The sequence below is a fragment of the Nannospalax galili genome, unplaced genomic scaffold (genome assembly GCF_000622305.1).
Source record: "Nannospalax galili isolate Female #2095 unplaced genomic scaffold, S.galili_v1.0 scaffold1251, whole genome shotgun sequence".
In the NCBI taxonomy this organism is placed as follows: domain Eukaryota; kingdom Metazoa; phylum Chordata; class Mammalia; order Rodentia; family Spalacidae; genus Nannospalax; species Nannospalax galili.
The window spans coordinates 138,906-155,454 of NW_008329321.1; the positions used below are offsets into that span (position 1 = coordinate 138,906).

The 16,549-nt window shown below is 44.8% G+C and overlaps 3 protein-coding genes, 1 non-coding gene and 1 pseudogene across 4 annotated transcripts; 2 read left to right on the forward strand and 3 right to left on the reverse strand.

Annotated features, from left to right (window-relative positions):
• Positions 1–565: 565 nt before the first annotated feature.
• Positions 566–990, reverse strand: LOC103736364 (annotated as a pseudogene).
• A 986-nt stretch (positions 991–1,976) lies between these two features.
• On the forward strand, positions 1,977–6,735 carry Trmt10c (tRNA methyltransferase 10C, mitochondrial RNase P subunit). The gene is made up of 2 exons (XM_008835718.3): positions 1,977–2,123; positions 5,252–6,735. Exon 2 carries the CDS (start codon positions 5,275–5,277, stop codon positions 6,508–6,510), a length of 1,236 nt encoding a protein of 411 aa, XP_008833940.1. The 5' UTR covers positions 1,977–2,123; positions 5,252–5,274; the 3' UTR covers positions 6,511–6,735.
• Positions 4,530–4,665, forward strand: LOC115070862. The gene has a single exon (XR_003849971.1). It is a non-coding gene; the product is annotated as a small nucleolar RNA SNORA70 (small nucleolar RNA).
• Positions 6,736–10,625: 3,890 nt separating the features above from the next.
• LOC115070828 (syncytin-2-like) lies at positions 10,626–12,597 on the reverse strand. The gene has a single exon (XM_029564837.1). The coding sequence runs from the start codon at positions 11,466–11,468 to the stop codon at positions 10,767–10,769; it is 702 nt and encodes a 233-aa protein (XP_029420697.1). The 5' UTR covers positions 11,469–12,597; the 3' UTR covers positions 10,626–10,766.
• Positions 12,598–13,499: 902 nt separating this feature from the next.
• Positions 13,500–16,540, reverse strand: LOC108490986. The gene is given in 2 exon segments (XM_017798847.2): positions 13,500–16,023; positions 16,025–16,540. Coding segments are annotated over 2 exon segments (2,865 nt in total). The 5' UTR covers positions 16,366–16,540.
• Between the last annotated feature and the right edge of the window lie 9 nt (positions 16,541–16,549).

Sequence of the window (16,549 nt, forward strand, 5' to 3'; positions counted from 1 at the left end):
AAGATTTTGTGCAGTCTAGGCAAATACTCTATCACTGAACTATCTCCCCAACCCTGTATAAAGTTTCTTTTTTTATTTTATATGAGTGTTGTACCTGGTTGTAAGTACACCCGTGCCCGCCATACTCATAGAGGACAGAAGAGGGCAGAAGATCCCCTGGAACCGGAGTTAAGGATCTTGGTTAGCCTCCATGTGGATACTGGGAACCAAACAGGGTCCTCTGCAAGAGCAGTCAGTGCTCTTAACCACTGAGCCATCTCTCCACTTCGAAGTTTCTTTTTATTTTTTATTTTTTAGCAGTTTACATAGCATTTACATTTTGTTACCTCAGGTTATCCATGGAAGGGCAAAGAGGAAATAACACAAAAAACAGAACTATCAAGTAACTAAGTCACCTGACCCTATACTGGTACGGAGCATTTTCATCTGATGGGAGCACTCACAGCTCCAGAGTTTCCTTCTAAGTTATAAGTTCCAGAAATAACTAGATTTACTACAGTCTGGCCCCTGCCATAGGAACGGGGGGGGGGGTTAGAAGCGAAGAGCACGGTGGCCTGCCCTTCTGTCACTCATAGTCCTGTGCACAGCTCTTGTCATCCACCAGCTCCTCGGGCTGAAACCGCAAGCTGATCTCTGTACTAAAGTCTCCCCGGATGGTCCCAGGCTTGGAATCCGCAGGGTTGGTCTCCCCACGCTTCACTTGCCCTGCCTTTTCAACGTTCAGCCATTCAGCCCTTCCCAGACCACAGCAAGCACTAGTCCTGAATGCGTGTATTTCTCGAGGTGGGTGAAGAACTGGCGGTCCTTCAGGTCGATGCAGTCAGTGCCTCTTGAGGTCTTCCGAAGCCCTGCATAAATTTCAAACCAACAAGGCGGAATCCCTTCTGTTCGAAACGCTTGTTGGTCTCTCCCACAAGCTCCCGCTGGACCCCATCAGGCTTGACCAGCAATGAATGTACGCTCAGTGTTGGCCATGGTTCCCTTCAGCGGCTTAAGATTAACTCGGGCTACGAAGCCCCGCAACAGAAACACCCGAAGTTTCTATTTTTTATGAGGCTAAATTTGCCTGTTCTTCAGTTTGTTTCCTGTGTTTTGGTGTTACATTCGTGTAATCTGCCGAATCTAGTGTCATAAAGCCGTTCCCCTTATGTTTCCTTCTTTGTCCCCCCTTATATGTTTGATCCATTTTGAATTAGTTTTCATATATGGTAAGGATTCAACTTTCTTCATAGAGACATCCGATTATCCTATCACCATTTGTTGAAAAAGAAATTTCTCGTAAGGAATGGCCATGTTTTTACAAGGACAGCTAAATCCAAACACCTGAGAGCACTGTTATCAAAACACTTGCAGGCTAGATTTTGGCCTAAGGTTCAAACCCAGTACCAATGAACAAATCTTAGGTGCAATCCCCAGTACCAATGAACAAAGGTGCCTCAACATTTTCCCATTAATTTACCAAAAAAAAAAACTAGGAGAGGGAAGGGAGGAAGAGAAAGAGGGAGCCATAGAGAGGGAGAGAGAAAGAGGAAAAAAGGAAAGAGAGAATATGAAAATAAGAGTGGAAAGCAGAGGCGAAAAAGAGACGAGAGACACTAGCCAAACATTGTAGTAGGATTTGGTGGTTAGACAATCGGGTTTACAGTCCAAGCAGCAAAGCGTTCAAAGTGGAATTGAGACAATCTTTTTGTTAGCACACACTTATAGTAACCGAGCACAGACAGAGAGACGGTTAAGAGGGTTCTAGTTTTTAAGCTAAATGGGGGCGCGCTGGTAGCAAGACACAGGCCAGTTCATGCCTCTGCCCTTCGAGTACTAGGATTAAAGGCGTGAGCCATCAGGCTGGGCTGTGAGAGCTTCATTTCTGTTATTCAAATCGCAGCCGGGCTTAGAGTTGGGAAATTTTGCCCGCCTCCCGTGACGTCATAGTCAGCGCCGGGAAAGGGGGCGGGCTTCCGGGGGGCCTATTTCCGGCGGTTAGGAAGGAGTTTCCGGCGGCAGCAGATCGCTTACTCGTCGCTCTGAGCTGTGCGGTCGGCTAGAGCTGTGCGGACCGAGCGTGAGGAGCACCCTGCGGCCGCCCGAAGCGGATTCCTGCTCCGAACCCTGCCTCAGCACTCCTGGTACGGTCTCTGCGGGTGTTTGGGGAAGACTTAGTGGCTTTCCGGGAGGCATGTTTTAGAGTATGTGCGCTAAGACCTACTGATGGGAGGAAGCGCAGTGATTATAATCTCTAATAGTACACCCCTGCCACCGAAGCGGTGTTTCCCAAAACGACTCCTTGCTCTCACTTTTCCCCGGCACCCTTGTCGGCCGGCTCCCACCCACCTCTAACTCCAGCTCCAGGGATGCTTCTGGCCGCTTCGGGCACCCGCATACACGAACACGTACTTCCCCCTACATACCTAATTTAAAAATAAATCTTTTCTTAAAATTAGGTTTTCGCCAGGCCTGGTAATGCAGGCCTTTAATTCCAGCACTTGGGACGTAGCGGCAGGCTGATCTCATGTGACAGCAGTCTGATCTAGACCAGCTGGGGCTACAGGGAGATCCTGCCCCCCAAAAAACAACAACAAAAAACACTTTGATTTTTAGGTTTTCATTATTATGGTGTTTTCTATGGTATTAGTCACAAAGACAAAATTCAACAAAGATTTTGTTTTTATGATCCTTTTTTTCTTTTCTTTTGAAGCAGGGTTTCACTAGGGGATTAAAGGTATGAGAGAATGCATGTTTGTCAGTAGAGACACAGTCCTTGCCCTGATGGTAGTCTTCTAGTGGGGAAAATAATGTAGTGTTAGAAATTTTCATAGGCACAGGGTGCTATAAAAACTAATAGGAATATTTAAAGTTTGGATTGAGGAACAGAGATGCAGCTGAAAAGGTAAGCAAAGGATATACGTGAAAAAACGGTATGTTTTAATAAGCCCAGACCTGAACCTAGCAGCAGTCAGCTGGGGATGCTACAAATGTCACTGATAACATATGTACTGACATGCCGGGCATGGTGGTGCACGCCTTAAATCCCAGCACTTGGGAGGCAGAGGCAGGCGGATCTCTGTGAGTTCAAGGCAAGCCTGGTTTACATAGTGAGTTCCAGGAGCTGGGGCTGCAGGGAGACCCTGTCTCAAAAAGACCAAAAAAAAAAAAAAAAAAAAAAAAAGTACTGACTTGCTGTGCATAATGATGCACTCCTTTAGTCTCAGTACCCAGTAGGCAGAGACAGGTGGATCTCTAAGATCAAGTAAGATCCACGTAGTAAGTTCAGGTCAGCTAGGGCTAGGGACAACCTGTCCCAAAAAATAAAGCAATGACCTGACTGACTTGCAGATGGAAGAAAGAAATCTGTAGGCTACGGATGTAGTTAAAGAAAGGGGGTTGTAGAGAAATGAATGGACTTTAAAAGTATATAGATAAAGTGAATATCACAAATAGATCGGGCATGGTGGATGTGACAGGCTAGTAATTAAATAGCTTGAGCACTAGATCAGGTATGGGGGTTGGTAGATCAGGCTTGTGGTTGGATAGCAGTATCCTGAAACAGAACAGGATAAGCAGGTTGAGAAGGGAAAGAGATTTCACTTTCTTGCATTTGAGGTCTCTTTTTGCTGCATGGTGATTATAGATGAAAACTCACAGGAGAAATAGATTTAAAAAGGAATAAGGACAGAACACAGTCATGTTTACTTTGGGAGGGGGGTACATCTGGGAATCAGTGTACAGACAGAGGCCGAAGATTGAGGAGAATGTATCATTATAAGAAGCCTCCCTTTGGAGGGATGACATTATTCAGGAATTTCCTTTTTCATTCAAATTTTTACGTTGGTGGGCAGCTGTAAGCATCCTCATTGTCTTGTGTAGCAGCCAGTTCTTCAGGATAAGATAATGGAGCTTTATGCATATCTGTTCCAGTTTTTTTACATATAATATTACTTGCTATAAAGTCTGAACTGAAACTTCTTTGAAAAAATCAGCAGCTCTATATTTCTGTTCTGAAAACACAAGGGCATCTGTCCAGCAGCTCTTATTTTTATCAGTTGCCATCTTATATAACTTTCTTGTTCTTTGTCTTTGTGCATAGCTTTTCTGAAGGATCTTGAGATTCGATATGTATTTGGAGATGAGTGCACCATGGTCTCTGCTACATTATTGACATTTAACCTTGCTATAGAGCTAGTCCCACCCCACATACAAAAATCTACAAATCTAAAAAGGATTTTTTCTTTTACTTAAAAATATGTTGAAATTCATGTATAAAAGAAGAACCTGGAGCAAGGTGTGGTGGTGCATGGCTGTAGTATCAGTTACTTCTGGGGCTGAAGCAGAAAGATCATTTCAGGTTAGTCATTTTGAGACCATCTAGTCAGTATAACAAGACCCCTTTCTCACAAAATAAACAAGTTTAAAATTTGTTTTTGATTAGTAAGTGATCACAAGCTCTATCTAGACCATAGGCGTTTAGGAAAAATTAGTGGTAACATGTAAGTTGTATAAAAATTTCAATTTGTGCTTCAGAAATCAGTTGCCTTCTGCAGCCAATTAAGCTGACCAGGTTTCTTTCCGCGTGGGAGCCTGGTGTGTAGTGACTGTAAACAGCAGTCTTCTTGGTTAGTGTATGCAACCTGTTGCATGTATGGGTTGCCCAAAGGAACCTTGGAGACAGTTTTCTGGTGGATATTCATGATTCTGATCTCTTACTATACCTAATCTAGGCTCTAGACAGGTATGCAGGCTGTCTTGAGAAACTGGGGCTCAGTGGCCAGGGTTCACATTAGCCAGGTGGTCATGTCTATCCACACCAAGCTACAGAATAAGGAGCATGTGATTGAGGCCCTGCATAGAGCCAAGTTCAACTTCCCTAGCAACCAGGAGATCCACATCTCAAAGAAGTGGGACTTCCCTTAGTTTAATGCAGATAAATTTGAAGACGTGGTAGTAAAGAAGTAGCTCTTCCCTCATGAATATGGAGTCAAATGTATCCCTAGTCATGGTCCCCTGGAGTGGTGGAGGGGAAGCCCTCCTAAGGGCTTCCATTGTGTTAAGTCCCACATTCCACCAATCGTGCTCACTAACAAATCTCACATCCAGTCTACCTTTAAGAAGAATTGTGTTTTTGGTATCAAAGTTATATTTGAATGGTTATAAAGGGGTTTTTTTGTTTTGGTCTTTTTGAGACAGGGTCTCCCTTCAGCCCCAGCTAGCCTAGAACTAAAAACTCTTGGTCTAACTTGATTTTATTTATTTTTTATAGGTGTTTCTTCATATTTCTTCAAAATGAGTATTACTGTGTGTTTCTTAAGGCCTTTTGCCAGGTTCTTGGTGCCATATACCCTTCATAGGAAGAGAAGGAATTTATATTCAGCAGTTCTGCAGAGATGCATGTCTTCCAAGATACCTTCTTTGTCCTATCCTAATAAGGATAGTACATCCTCTCCTGAACAGCTAGAATTGGATGGGTGGAAAACTGCAATGAAATCTAGCATGCAAGAAGAAGACGGTGTTTCCACAGTCTCAAGCAAGGAAGATACTCTAGCTGCCACCAGAGAATTAATTGAGATGTGGAGATTGCTTGGCAGAGAAGTGCCGGAACATGTTACAGAAGCAGAGCTCAAAGTCATTATGGAATGTCCTTCTAAGTCAGCCCAAAAAAAATACTTAAGGTACTTGTTTTGTAAGGAAAGAAAGAAAAAAGCTAAGCAGATAAAAAAGGAAGTGAAAGCAGAAGCAAGGGAAAAAGCCAAGTTGCTTGAAACCACTGAGGAGGCTGAACAAAAAGACTTCTTATTTCTTCGACTTTGGGACAGGCTTATTAGTAATGCGTGGGGCTGGAAGGGTGTCCAGGCTATGCAATTTGGACAACCTTTGGTTTTTGACATGGGTTATGATAATTATATGAATCTAAAAGAACTGCACAATACGGTTTCTCAACTCTTAGAAAGTGAAGGATGTAACAGAAGAAATGTTGATCCTTTCCATATTTATTTCTGCAATCTTAAACTAGACAGTGCTTTTCATAGAGAGCTAGTGAGACGCTATGGAGAAAAATGGGACAAACTGCTTTTAACAGCAACAGAAAAGTCTTATGTAGATTTATTTCCAAAGGACAATATTATATATTTAACTGCAGATTCTCCCAATGTTATGACTACTTTCAAGCATGATAAAATTTATATAATTGGATCATTTGTTGATAGAAATTCGCAGAGAGGCATGTCCCTAGCCAAGGCAAAACGGCTAAATCTGGCAACAGAGCGTCTTCCATTAGATAAGTATTTACAATGGGAAATTGGTAACAAAAACCTCACTTTAGATCAGATGATCCGTATTTTGCTATCCATGAAAAACACCGGTAGCTGGGAAGAAGCTCTGAAGTTTGTTCCTAAGAGAAAGCATGCTGGCTATCTGGAGATTTCTCAGGCTTCTCAAGAGGTTTACAGCAAACTGAAGAAGACAAAGATTTTAAATTCATTTCCAAAAGGCTCTTTAAATGTACAAAGATGGAAAAGGTGACCTGAATAAGAGAATATAATAGTGCAAAAAGTAAACAGATTATACAGTTCTAATGTATTTCTATTTGATTTTTATTTTCCAAACCTGCAGAGTTGTGTTTTTTCCAACTAAGTATCAGAAAACTTTGAAATGTATTTTGTTTGCTATAAAAAGACAATAATCAGAGAAGTCATAAGTTTATTGAATAATCTTGAAGTGAGCCCAATAAAACAGTTATACCATTGATACAGCTTTTTTTTTTCTTAATCTTTGAGACAGGGTCTCCTTGTAGCCCCAGCTGGCCTAGAACTCATTCTGTATACCAGGGTGGCCTCGAACTCACAGAGATCCACTTGTCTCTGCCTCCTGTGTGCTGGGATTAAAGGTGTGTGCTACCACACTCCACTTTTTTTTATGGATTCTTATCTCAGACTTCATTTTGCTTTTGTGTTCAGGACTCACTGAGGTTTTTGTTCCTTTGTATTCTGTTGAAACAGAAGTAGCCCATGCTGGCCTCAAGTTTGCACCTGCATGTACATGGTATGTATAATTTATACAGGAGTACAGGCATACACATAAATATGAAATAAACCTTAAGTATTTGATTCATGTATGTGTATGTGTGTGTGAATGTATGGTGTGAGTGTGTGTATGCCTGCAGAGCTTAGAAGATGACATTGGATCCCTGGAGCTGGAGTAAAGGTGGTAAGCTGGCAAATTTGGATGCTGGGAATTGAACTTGGGTCCTAAGGACTGAACCATCCAGCCCCAGCCACATGTTTTTCACATCTATAGAGCAAGTTGAAGGCCAGCCAAGAATACATGAGACACTTAAAAAAAAGACCAGGTTGTGGTGGTGCACGCCTTTGATCTCAGCTCTTGGGAGGCAGAAGTGGCAGATCTCTGTGAGTTCAAGGCCAGCCTGGTCTACACAGTTCCAGGCAGGGAGACCCTGTCTCAAAAAGAACCCCCCCTCCAAAAAAAAAAAAAAAAAGCAAAAAAACCCCCCCCCCCAAAAAAAAAAAAAAAAAGCTAGGGTGATAGTGATAGAGCACGTACCTCAGTCTCTAGCATTGCAATAAAAGTAAGCATCTATACATGTCTCAAAAAAAAAAAAAAAATCTTGTGTCTCGTGAAATATGTGAATCTCCAGTGATGACCTTGCAAAGATAGGAAAAGATGAAACAAACAGGAATTAAGTAAGATAGTTTCTTGGTCATTTACATTGTGTGATAATGAACCAAGAACTTCAGCTCATTACAAAGTCCCCACCAAACATCCCTACTACTCTCATGGTAAAAACACTCATTCTCCATTCTCCATACTTGAGACCTAATTCATCCGTTTATAAATATTGAACATTATCCATATAGGAAATCCCCTGCACAACATGCTGTGATGAAAGTAGTTTTTAATATTTTTTGTAGGTATATGCCCCTGTGTGTGCATGTATGTGCACATGGAAACCACACGTTGACATCAGGTGTCTTCACTTTTTTGTTTTGGGGGACAGGGTCTCCCTGTAGCACTAGCTAGCCTCCATCTGACAGAGGTCCAGCTGTTTCTGCATCCCCAGTAATGGGATTAGAGGTGGGTACCTGGCTATTTATTTTTTGACCATAGGGTCTCCTGATGAAGCTGGCCAATTTGTCTAGACTGGACCACAAACTGCAGGTTTGGGGAGGCAGGGTCTCATGTAGCCCAGGCTGGCTTTGAACTTACTGTGTAGCTGTTGAAGAGGCACTAGTATTATGTACTTATTTGGAAACGGTGTCTTAAGTATCCCAGGCTGGAAGCTACTTTGTGTAGCTGAGGATGAACTTGAACTTCTGATCCTCTACAAATGCTAGAATTGCAAGTGTGTACCACCATCTAGTTTATGCGGTGCTGGAGCTGGAACCCAGGGTGGTTTCCTGCATGCACACTAGGTAAAACACTTTGACACCCTCCCATTACCCCTGTTCCCCTGTTGGTGTTCATATGTTCTGTCATTTGTATTAAGGCCTATTATGTGAAGTTATGTCCTGAGATGTCCCTCAGTGAAAGTTCATTCACTGCGGTTTAGTCAGCCTATCTAGAGTGTTCAAGATCAGCTCTTCCTCACCCAGCAGTAATCAGCTGCCAATAATTCTCCCAACTAAGATTGGGGCTTGCTGTTCATTTCCACAGTTCTGTGCTGGGTTTTTGTCTGCCTAAGTTTGTATGTGCCTTGTGCATGCTGACACCATTGCTGTAGGTTTGTATGAGAAGGGTCCCTGGCACCTGTAGTACTATTTCTTTATGATCATGTACCTCCTCCCTGGCTCTTAACAATCTTTCCACCCCCTCTTCCACAATGGTCCCTGAGCCCTGGGTGGGTAGACCTCAATATAGGAGACCTGTCCAATGACCCACACTCTGCCAACTCTTATTCTCTGTATTTTGGTCATTTGTGGGCTTTTGTGTTCCTGACCCTCTGTTGCATGAGGGAACTTCATTGAAAGATGCATTAGTATTCTCTTCAACCCTTGTTCTATGTTCTGTGAGTCTTTAAGTATAGAGGTTGCATCCTAAATGTGACACTTAGGCTTGGGCAGTTCACAGAACATCTCTGTGTGTGACCAGTGGTGTAACTCTGTAATCTCTTGTCTGTTGAAAAAGAAGCTACTTTGATGGGTGGTGACTGGGATACTTTTCTGTAAATTTAAGGATCCAGGGAGCTGGAGAGGTGGCTCAGCACTTAAAAGCACTGACTGCTTTTACAGAGGACCCAGGTTCAATTCCCAGCACCCACATGGTTAACAACCATCTGTAGCTTCAATTCCAGGGTATCTGATGCCTTATGACCGCCGCCAGCATTGCACGACACGGGTGCACTTAGACACATGCAGACAATACACTCATACACATAAAAAGTAATAAAATATAGCTGGGCATGGTGGCACATGCCTGTAGTCCCAGCACTTGGGAGGCAGAGACAGGCGGATCTCTGTGAGTTCAAGGCCAGCCTGATCTACATCTACATAGTGAGTTCCAGGACAGCTAGGGCTACAGGGAGACCCTGCTTCAAAAAGACCAAAAAAATAATTAAAAATAAAGCCAAACAAAAAGTAATAAAATATAAAAAATTTAGGGGTTCATATTTGGCACATAGTAAGAAATCACATTTGTCTATGGATATGAGAGCCTTGGGTTTTCTCTAAGATCTATGACCTCTCCAGCTATGTGTATTTGGCTAGGTTTATAGTACCAGACATGAGTTTCCTCCCATTGAGTGGGCTTTAAGTCCAATTAAGTAGCTGTTGATTACCCCCAAGATAAAAGTGCCACTACTGCACCAGTATCCTTTGCTGTGCTGGTCAATTAGCCCCACTTTATAGAGAAGTATTTAAACAGATTTGTGGACAGCAGCTTTCAATATTGCTTAGGAATTGCTTGTTTTGTTCCTTTTCTCTTTGAGATAGGGTTTCCCTGTAGCCCCAGCTGGCCTGGTACATGCTATGTAGACCAGGCTGGCCTTGAACTCACAGAGATCTACCTACTTCTGCCTCTCAAGTGTTGGGATTAAAGGCATGCCCCACCACACCCAGCTAAGATTTTTAAATGACTATATTCTCTAACATTATATATTGTAGGGACAACTCAGAAATTATAGTTCCCTACTTAGGCAAGTAATTTGATCAAATTTGGATAGAGGGCTGAATAAGTTGAGAAAAAAAAAGACAAAAAGGAAGGTGAGGCTGTAGCCAAACAATGTATGGATTTCATTCAACACTTGTAGGAGAGAAAAACCACAGAGGACAAGCCAGCCTTCGGGTTGCAACAGCAAGAGGTTTATTTAGTACACAGGTACCTGTGGGCACAAAGTCTCCTCGGGGGACTTGCGCGCCTCAGGTCAGGTTAGAAGCAGAAACGCGGTTATTGGTTCGTTTAAACTATTACAAAATGCTACAGGGAGAGCGGGGAGCTTACTTATCACTAAGCCAGATGTCCCAACCATAAAACTTATTTATCAGTGAGTTGGAGATGTCCCGGCCATAAAACTTACTTATCAGTAAGCCAGATGTCTCAGCCATAAAACTTACTTATCAGTGAGCCAGATGTCTCAGCCATAAAACTTACTTATCAGTGAGCCAGATGTCTCAGCCATAAAACTTGCTTATCAGTGAGTTGGAATTCCTGACCGGTACGCGACCTGCCTGAGAGACTTCATGGCTCCTGACTTTTATAATTTTTAATTTTTTTTTTTTCATTCCTCCCTTTTTCTTTGTAACTATGGAGGGGCATCTTTCCCTCCTTTATAGATTATCAGGGTCACTTGTTTCTAGGGCTTGGTATTGGCTAGTCAGCACTAAGGTTTGGACAGCTGACAGCCTTTCTCGCATGAATTGAGTCAACCGGTTGAAAATGCAGGGGCCTATTGTTAGGATTAAGAGTAGGGACACCAGGGGCCCAACAAGGGGTAGAAGGTAAGGCAGAATTCCGTTCCACATGCCCCACATGGGGTTAGCAAAAAGCTCCTGTCGCCTTTTTTCTAGTTCCTCTTGGTGTTTTTTAATCCGATCTCTGACGATCCCGGACTTGTTGGTATAAAAACAGCATTTTTCCTGTAATGCTAAACAGATACCTCCCTTGTCTGCTGTTAGTAGATCAAGTCCCCGTCTATTCTGTAAGACAACCTCGGCTAGTGAGTCTACCTGGTCCTGAAGATCTTGTACAGACCGATAGACCATATTTACATCATTAATTAACTGTTGAGATAATTTGTTGTAAGTGTCTATTGCCACTCCTACACCAGCTGAGCCCGTAGCGAGGGCTCCTGAGATACCCAGTCCAATAAGCAATGGAATAAACTGGACCGCTCGTTTGTGCCTAGGAACGAATGTGTCAAAGCTAGGCAAAGGCACAGGCTCATCTCCTGGAATTATGTCTATGTCTGGCAAGAGCAATGCAGGGGCACATGAACCAGTCCAGTTAGTGGGTAAATAAGGATAGGCCATGTTATTTCCACATACATAAATTTTCCCCCCCCTAAACAGCCTGTCTGAGAGGTGTTTATAAACCTAGAGCAGGTAGTAAACATAGCTAATCCGAGGTCTACATCAAAGGAATTATTTTGAAAGGGACTAAAAAGGCAAATAGATGTGTTGAAGTAGCGAGGCTGGACCTTAAAAGGCGTGGTATAGCTACAAATATCCGGAGAGGGGAGTATATTAGACTCGTTACTTAAAGGTAAAACTAGAGGCCATGAAATTCCTAATGCGAGACACAGCCAACAATCCTCTGCCAGGGAAGGGTTGGAACGGTTTAGGACATCATGGGTGGCAGTAAGGATCTCCATGGTCTGAGGGTCTAAATTAAGGCCTCTAGGTTTGGGTAGCAATAGTGGATGGTAATGAAGGCGGGGCAAGAGAGACTCCCTTTGTTTTTGCAACACAGTTTGGACATAATTTTCTTTAACCTGGTCTGTAGGGCCCCCTCCATCTGATATGTGAATCGGAGCTTGTTGAGGCCAGCATGCCTTTTGTCCAGGTTCTACATAGCAGCCTGCACTAAGGGTTTTTGAATTATAACTTTCTGGTCCTATTACCTGAGTGTTAAGACTCCAATCTGAGCCCCCAGAGGCCTTTTTATAAGAAATGGCCGTAGAATAAAAATACAGGATGTTATTGAACCGACATTCAGTAAAAGAAGCATAACAGGATGAGTGCATAGCTTCGACGAAATTACAATCAGAGGGGCACTCACCATTAGCTGGTGGTAAGATAGGTTTAGGCTTAGACACACATTTCCAGCTCTGTTGGTGCTGCTGAGTAGGTGTACCATGAATACCAAGGTATGCAGTCTTGTCTCCACAATCTACAGATCGGAAATATGTGCCGGGTGGGGCTTCCCAATGGCCACCTCTACATTCACAAGGGGGACCATACCGGGTTAGCATAAACCTAGTAGCATTAAATGGTTGAAGGCCACCTCTTATGTTTTTGACTAAAAGTATAAGGGTCAGAACTCTGGTTATTAATTTTTGACCAGTCTTATCTTTAAAGGGTTTGATGTTCGTGTCAGTCGCCATCTCTCTTGCTGCTCTCCTGTTTGGGACTCCCGGTGCGCAGGTTCTGCTGCTTTGACGTGTGAGGCATGGATCTAGGTTGCGATCCCGTCCACTTTGAGGGCTGTAGGGGTGGTGAGGAGGACTGTGTACGGTCCTTTCCAGCGAGGCTCTAAGCTTCGAGCCTGATGTCTCCGGACCCAGACGGTGTCACCTGGTTGGAAGGGATGGGGGGCAATAGGGGTGTTAACAGCATCTTGGTAGGCTGCTGCCAGGGGTTTCCAGATTTCTTCGTGTGCCAGCTGCAACGCTCACAGGTGCGTCTGCAGGGAAGGGGTGCTAACAAAGTTAGAGATGTCTGGATCAAGAAAAGAGACAGCCGGGGGAGGGGTCCCGTACAGAATTTCAAAGGGGGTTAATCCACTGGGCCCAGGAGTATTCCTGGCCCGATATAGGGCTAGGGGGAGGAGGGTCACCCAGTCCTTAGTGCCAGTTGCCAACGAAAATTTAGTTAAAGCCTCCTTAATAGTTCTATTCATTCGTTCTACCTGGCCTGAGCTCTGGGGTCTGTAAGCACAATGTAATTTCCATTCGATCCCCAGTAACCTGGCCACTGTCTGACTTACCTGGGAGACGAAGGCCGGTCCATTATCTGACCCTATTACCTGAGGCATCCCAAATCGAGGAAAAATGTCTTCCAATAGCTTCTTAGACACCATTTTAGCAGTTTCTGTCTTCGTGGGTACGCCTCTGGCCATCCAGAGAAGGTGTCAATGAAAACTAGCAGATACTTGTATCCATATATTCCTGGCTTAACTTCAGTAAAATCGACTTCCCAATGGACCCCAGGCCTGTGACCTCTTTGCCTCACTCCTCCCTGGGCTTTATTTTTGCCCCAGTTCACCTGGGCACAGGCTTTACAGTTCTTAACAACCTTTTGCAGGATGGCGTCTTTGTTTGGGAGATAATGAATGGCTTCTTCTCACTCGATTAGTTTTTTCATTTTGGTTACTCCCAAGTGGGTCCACCTGTGAAGTTCATCTAGGAGTCCCTCCACCGATCGCTGAGGCAGGACGGTTTTCCCTTGGTACTCCCAGTATCCTGTTTCTGGGTTGTTGAAAGCTCCAATTTTCTCAAGTAATTTGGCAGTCAGATCTTGGTGCAGGGCCTCATCAAAGAGGGTGGGGCTGTTCTTAAACCCCTGTGGCAGCCGTGTCCAAGTAAGCTGTCTGGAAATCCCCAGGTTGGAGTCCTTCCATTCAAAGGCAAACAAGGGCTGACTCTGGTGGTGCAGCTTTAGACAGAAGAAGGCATCTTTCAGGTCCAATACAGTGTACCAAGTATGGCTAGGAGACAAGGTGCTCAGCAAGTTATAAGGATTCGGGACCGTGGGGTGGATATCTTCTACCCGCTTGTTGATTTCCCTTAAATCTTGTACTGGTCTGTAATCCCCGCTCCCAGGTTTCTTAACAGGCAGCAGAGGAGTATTCCAGGCTGACCAGCAGGGGACTAATATTCCTTGTTCTAGCAGTCTTTTAATATGTGGTCTAATTCCTTGGTGGGCTTCAGCCGTCATAGGATATTGCTTAACAGCCACCGGTGCCGCGGTGGCTTTCAGTTCAATAATTAGGGGTGGCTGATGTATGGCCAGCCCCATTCCCCCTGTCTCCGCCCAAGCGTCTGGGTACTTGGCCAGCCACTGATCTATGCCTGTTTGGACAGGATGGGGATCATGATGCAGTCTATATTCATCTTCTAGTTTAAGGGTGAGCACTTGTATAGGTGCCCCTTTAGAATCAGTAATCTTGGCTCCCTTATTTTCAAAATAGATGTGTGCTCCAAGCTTGGTTAAAAGGTCCCGTCCTAGCAGGGGGTAGGGGCAGTCTGGTACATGCAGGAAGGTATGAGTCACCGTTCCTGAAGCCAGCTGAACCTCCCTGTTTGTAGTCCAGTGGTAGCGCTTGGCTCCAGTGGCTCCTTCTACCCGTATTGTTTTCTTGCTAAGTGGGCCAGTCGTCTGGGTGAGGACAGAATGTTGCGCCCCAGTATCTACCATGAAGGTGACTGACTTTCCCCCCACACGAAGAGTTACCCTGGGCTCAGGTGGGGGTTCCTGGCCCCGACCTCCCTAATCGAGGTTAAGGATTTCAGCTTCTTCTTCCCTCTGTTTTTTCTTTTTCTTGGTACAGTCCTTTATCCAGTGTCCTTTTTCCTTGCAATAGGCACACTGGTCTTTCTCTAGTCGGACACGCCCTCTATCTCCCTTCTTTTCTACTCTGCCCTCATCTTCCTTTCTTACTACTGTGGCCAGGATTCTGCTTAATTCTTTATTTCGCTTCCTATCTCTCATTGCCTCTCTATCTTCTGCCTCTCTTTTCTGTCTTTCTTCTCTTTCTTCTGGCGTCTCTCTCTTGTTAAAAATTCTCTCTGCCTCCCTCAAGAGGTCTCTAAGACCTTGCCCCTGCAAATTTTCTATTCTCTGGAGCTTACTCCTGATATCAGGGGCTGACTGCCATATGAAAGACATCAAAACACTCACTTCTTGATCAGGACTATCCGGGTCAAAGGGACTGTACCTCCGATATGCCTCTTTAAGTCTTTCTAAAAACACAGTGGGCGGCTCATCGGTTCCTTGCATTACTGATCTTACCTTGGCCAAATTGGTGGGGCGCCTCCCTGCCCCTTGGAGGCCCGCTACAAGCACCTGGCGATAAAGACGTAGGTGTCCCCTACCTTCAACCGTGTTGAAGTCCCAAGCAGGTCTAGTAAGAGGGAAGGCAGCCTCAATCTCATTTGGCAGTTGGGTCGGTCTCCCGTCTGCCCCCGGGACGTGCTTTCGGGCTTCTAGAATGACTCTCTGCTTTTCCTCCGTAGTTAGGAGGACTTGCAGGAGCTGTTGGCAATCGTCCCACGTGGGTTGGTGGGTAAGGAGAATAGATTCTATCAGAGCCGTTAGGGCCTGCGGGTCTTGGGAAAAGGACGGGTTATGAGTTTTCCAGTTGTACAAGTCTGAAGCAGAAAAGGGCCAATACTGAAACTGATTCCCTTCCCCTCCTACGAGTCGGAGGGGCAGGACGTGTGTGGAATCTCCCTGTCCTCTTCTTTCTCTGAGTCGCCCCACAATGGGGGAGGGAGCAACCTCCGGTCCTTCTGCTGGGACTTCATCTGGAACAGCCGCAGCGGCCTGCGGGGGAGGGTGGTAGGGAGGGGGATTCTCACTCAGCAGATCAGCAGGAGCACTCTCATCAGGGGGCAGAACAGGCTTTTGTTTTACCACAACAGGACACAAGGAGGTGGTCGAAGGGTCCGGATTAGGGGCAGAAGGGAGGGGGACTCTTCGTGCAGGACTGAGAAAAGGAGTCACCCACGGTGGTGGTTCGAGGGAGAGGTTTTCCCAAGTGACTATATAGGCCACTTGGTCCGGATGTCCCGTTAGTCCAGGGGAGAAGATCTTAGCTTTAACCTGCAAAATAACATCAGAGTCAAAAGTCCCATCCCGAGGCCACATTAAACGTTGGCCACTCGGAGGAACAAAAGGTTATCCATTGGTGCTTCTTGATCTCCACAGATTGATTGTGAGCTCGGCTCTTAACTTCTCTCCAGTGATCTAGAGTTAAACTCAGGGGGGTGGTTAGGTGTTGTCCCATTTTGGGGTAATCTAAAATCACAATGAAACAGACAAACAACAGAAACAACAAAAATAGACAGCCGGCGACAAGGTACCGCTTAGGGCGACTCCGGGGAAGAACTGAAAAAACAAAATCAGATGGCGAGGTTGTCACTTCGCTCAGGTTCACGTATCCTTCAGATGCATGCTGAGCCCCAAAATATCGGGCTCCCCAGACCATGGGGGCCGGTCGCGACCAACACAAATACACAGCAACACAGAAACACCGACACTGACTCAGGTGTGCAGCTCGGAATAACAGATGACAAGGAAGTTCCTTGTCCAGACGAGATCCACAGAAATCCTACAGATGAACAAAAAGTTCTACAGACGTGGGTCTCACAGTCCTGGAGCGTCCCCCAGGC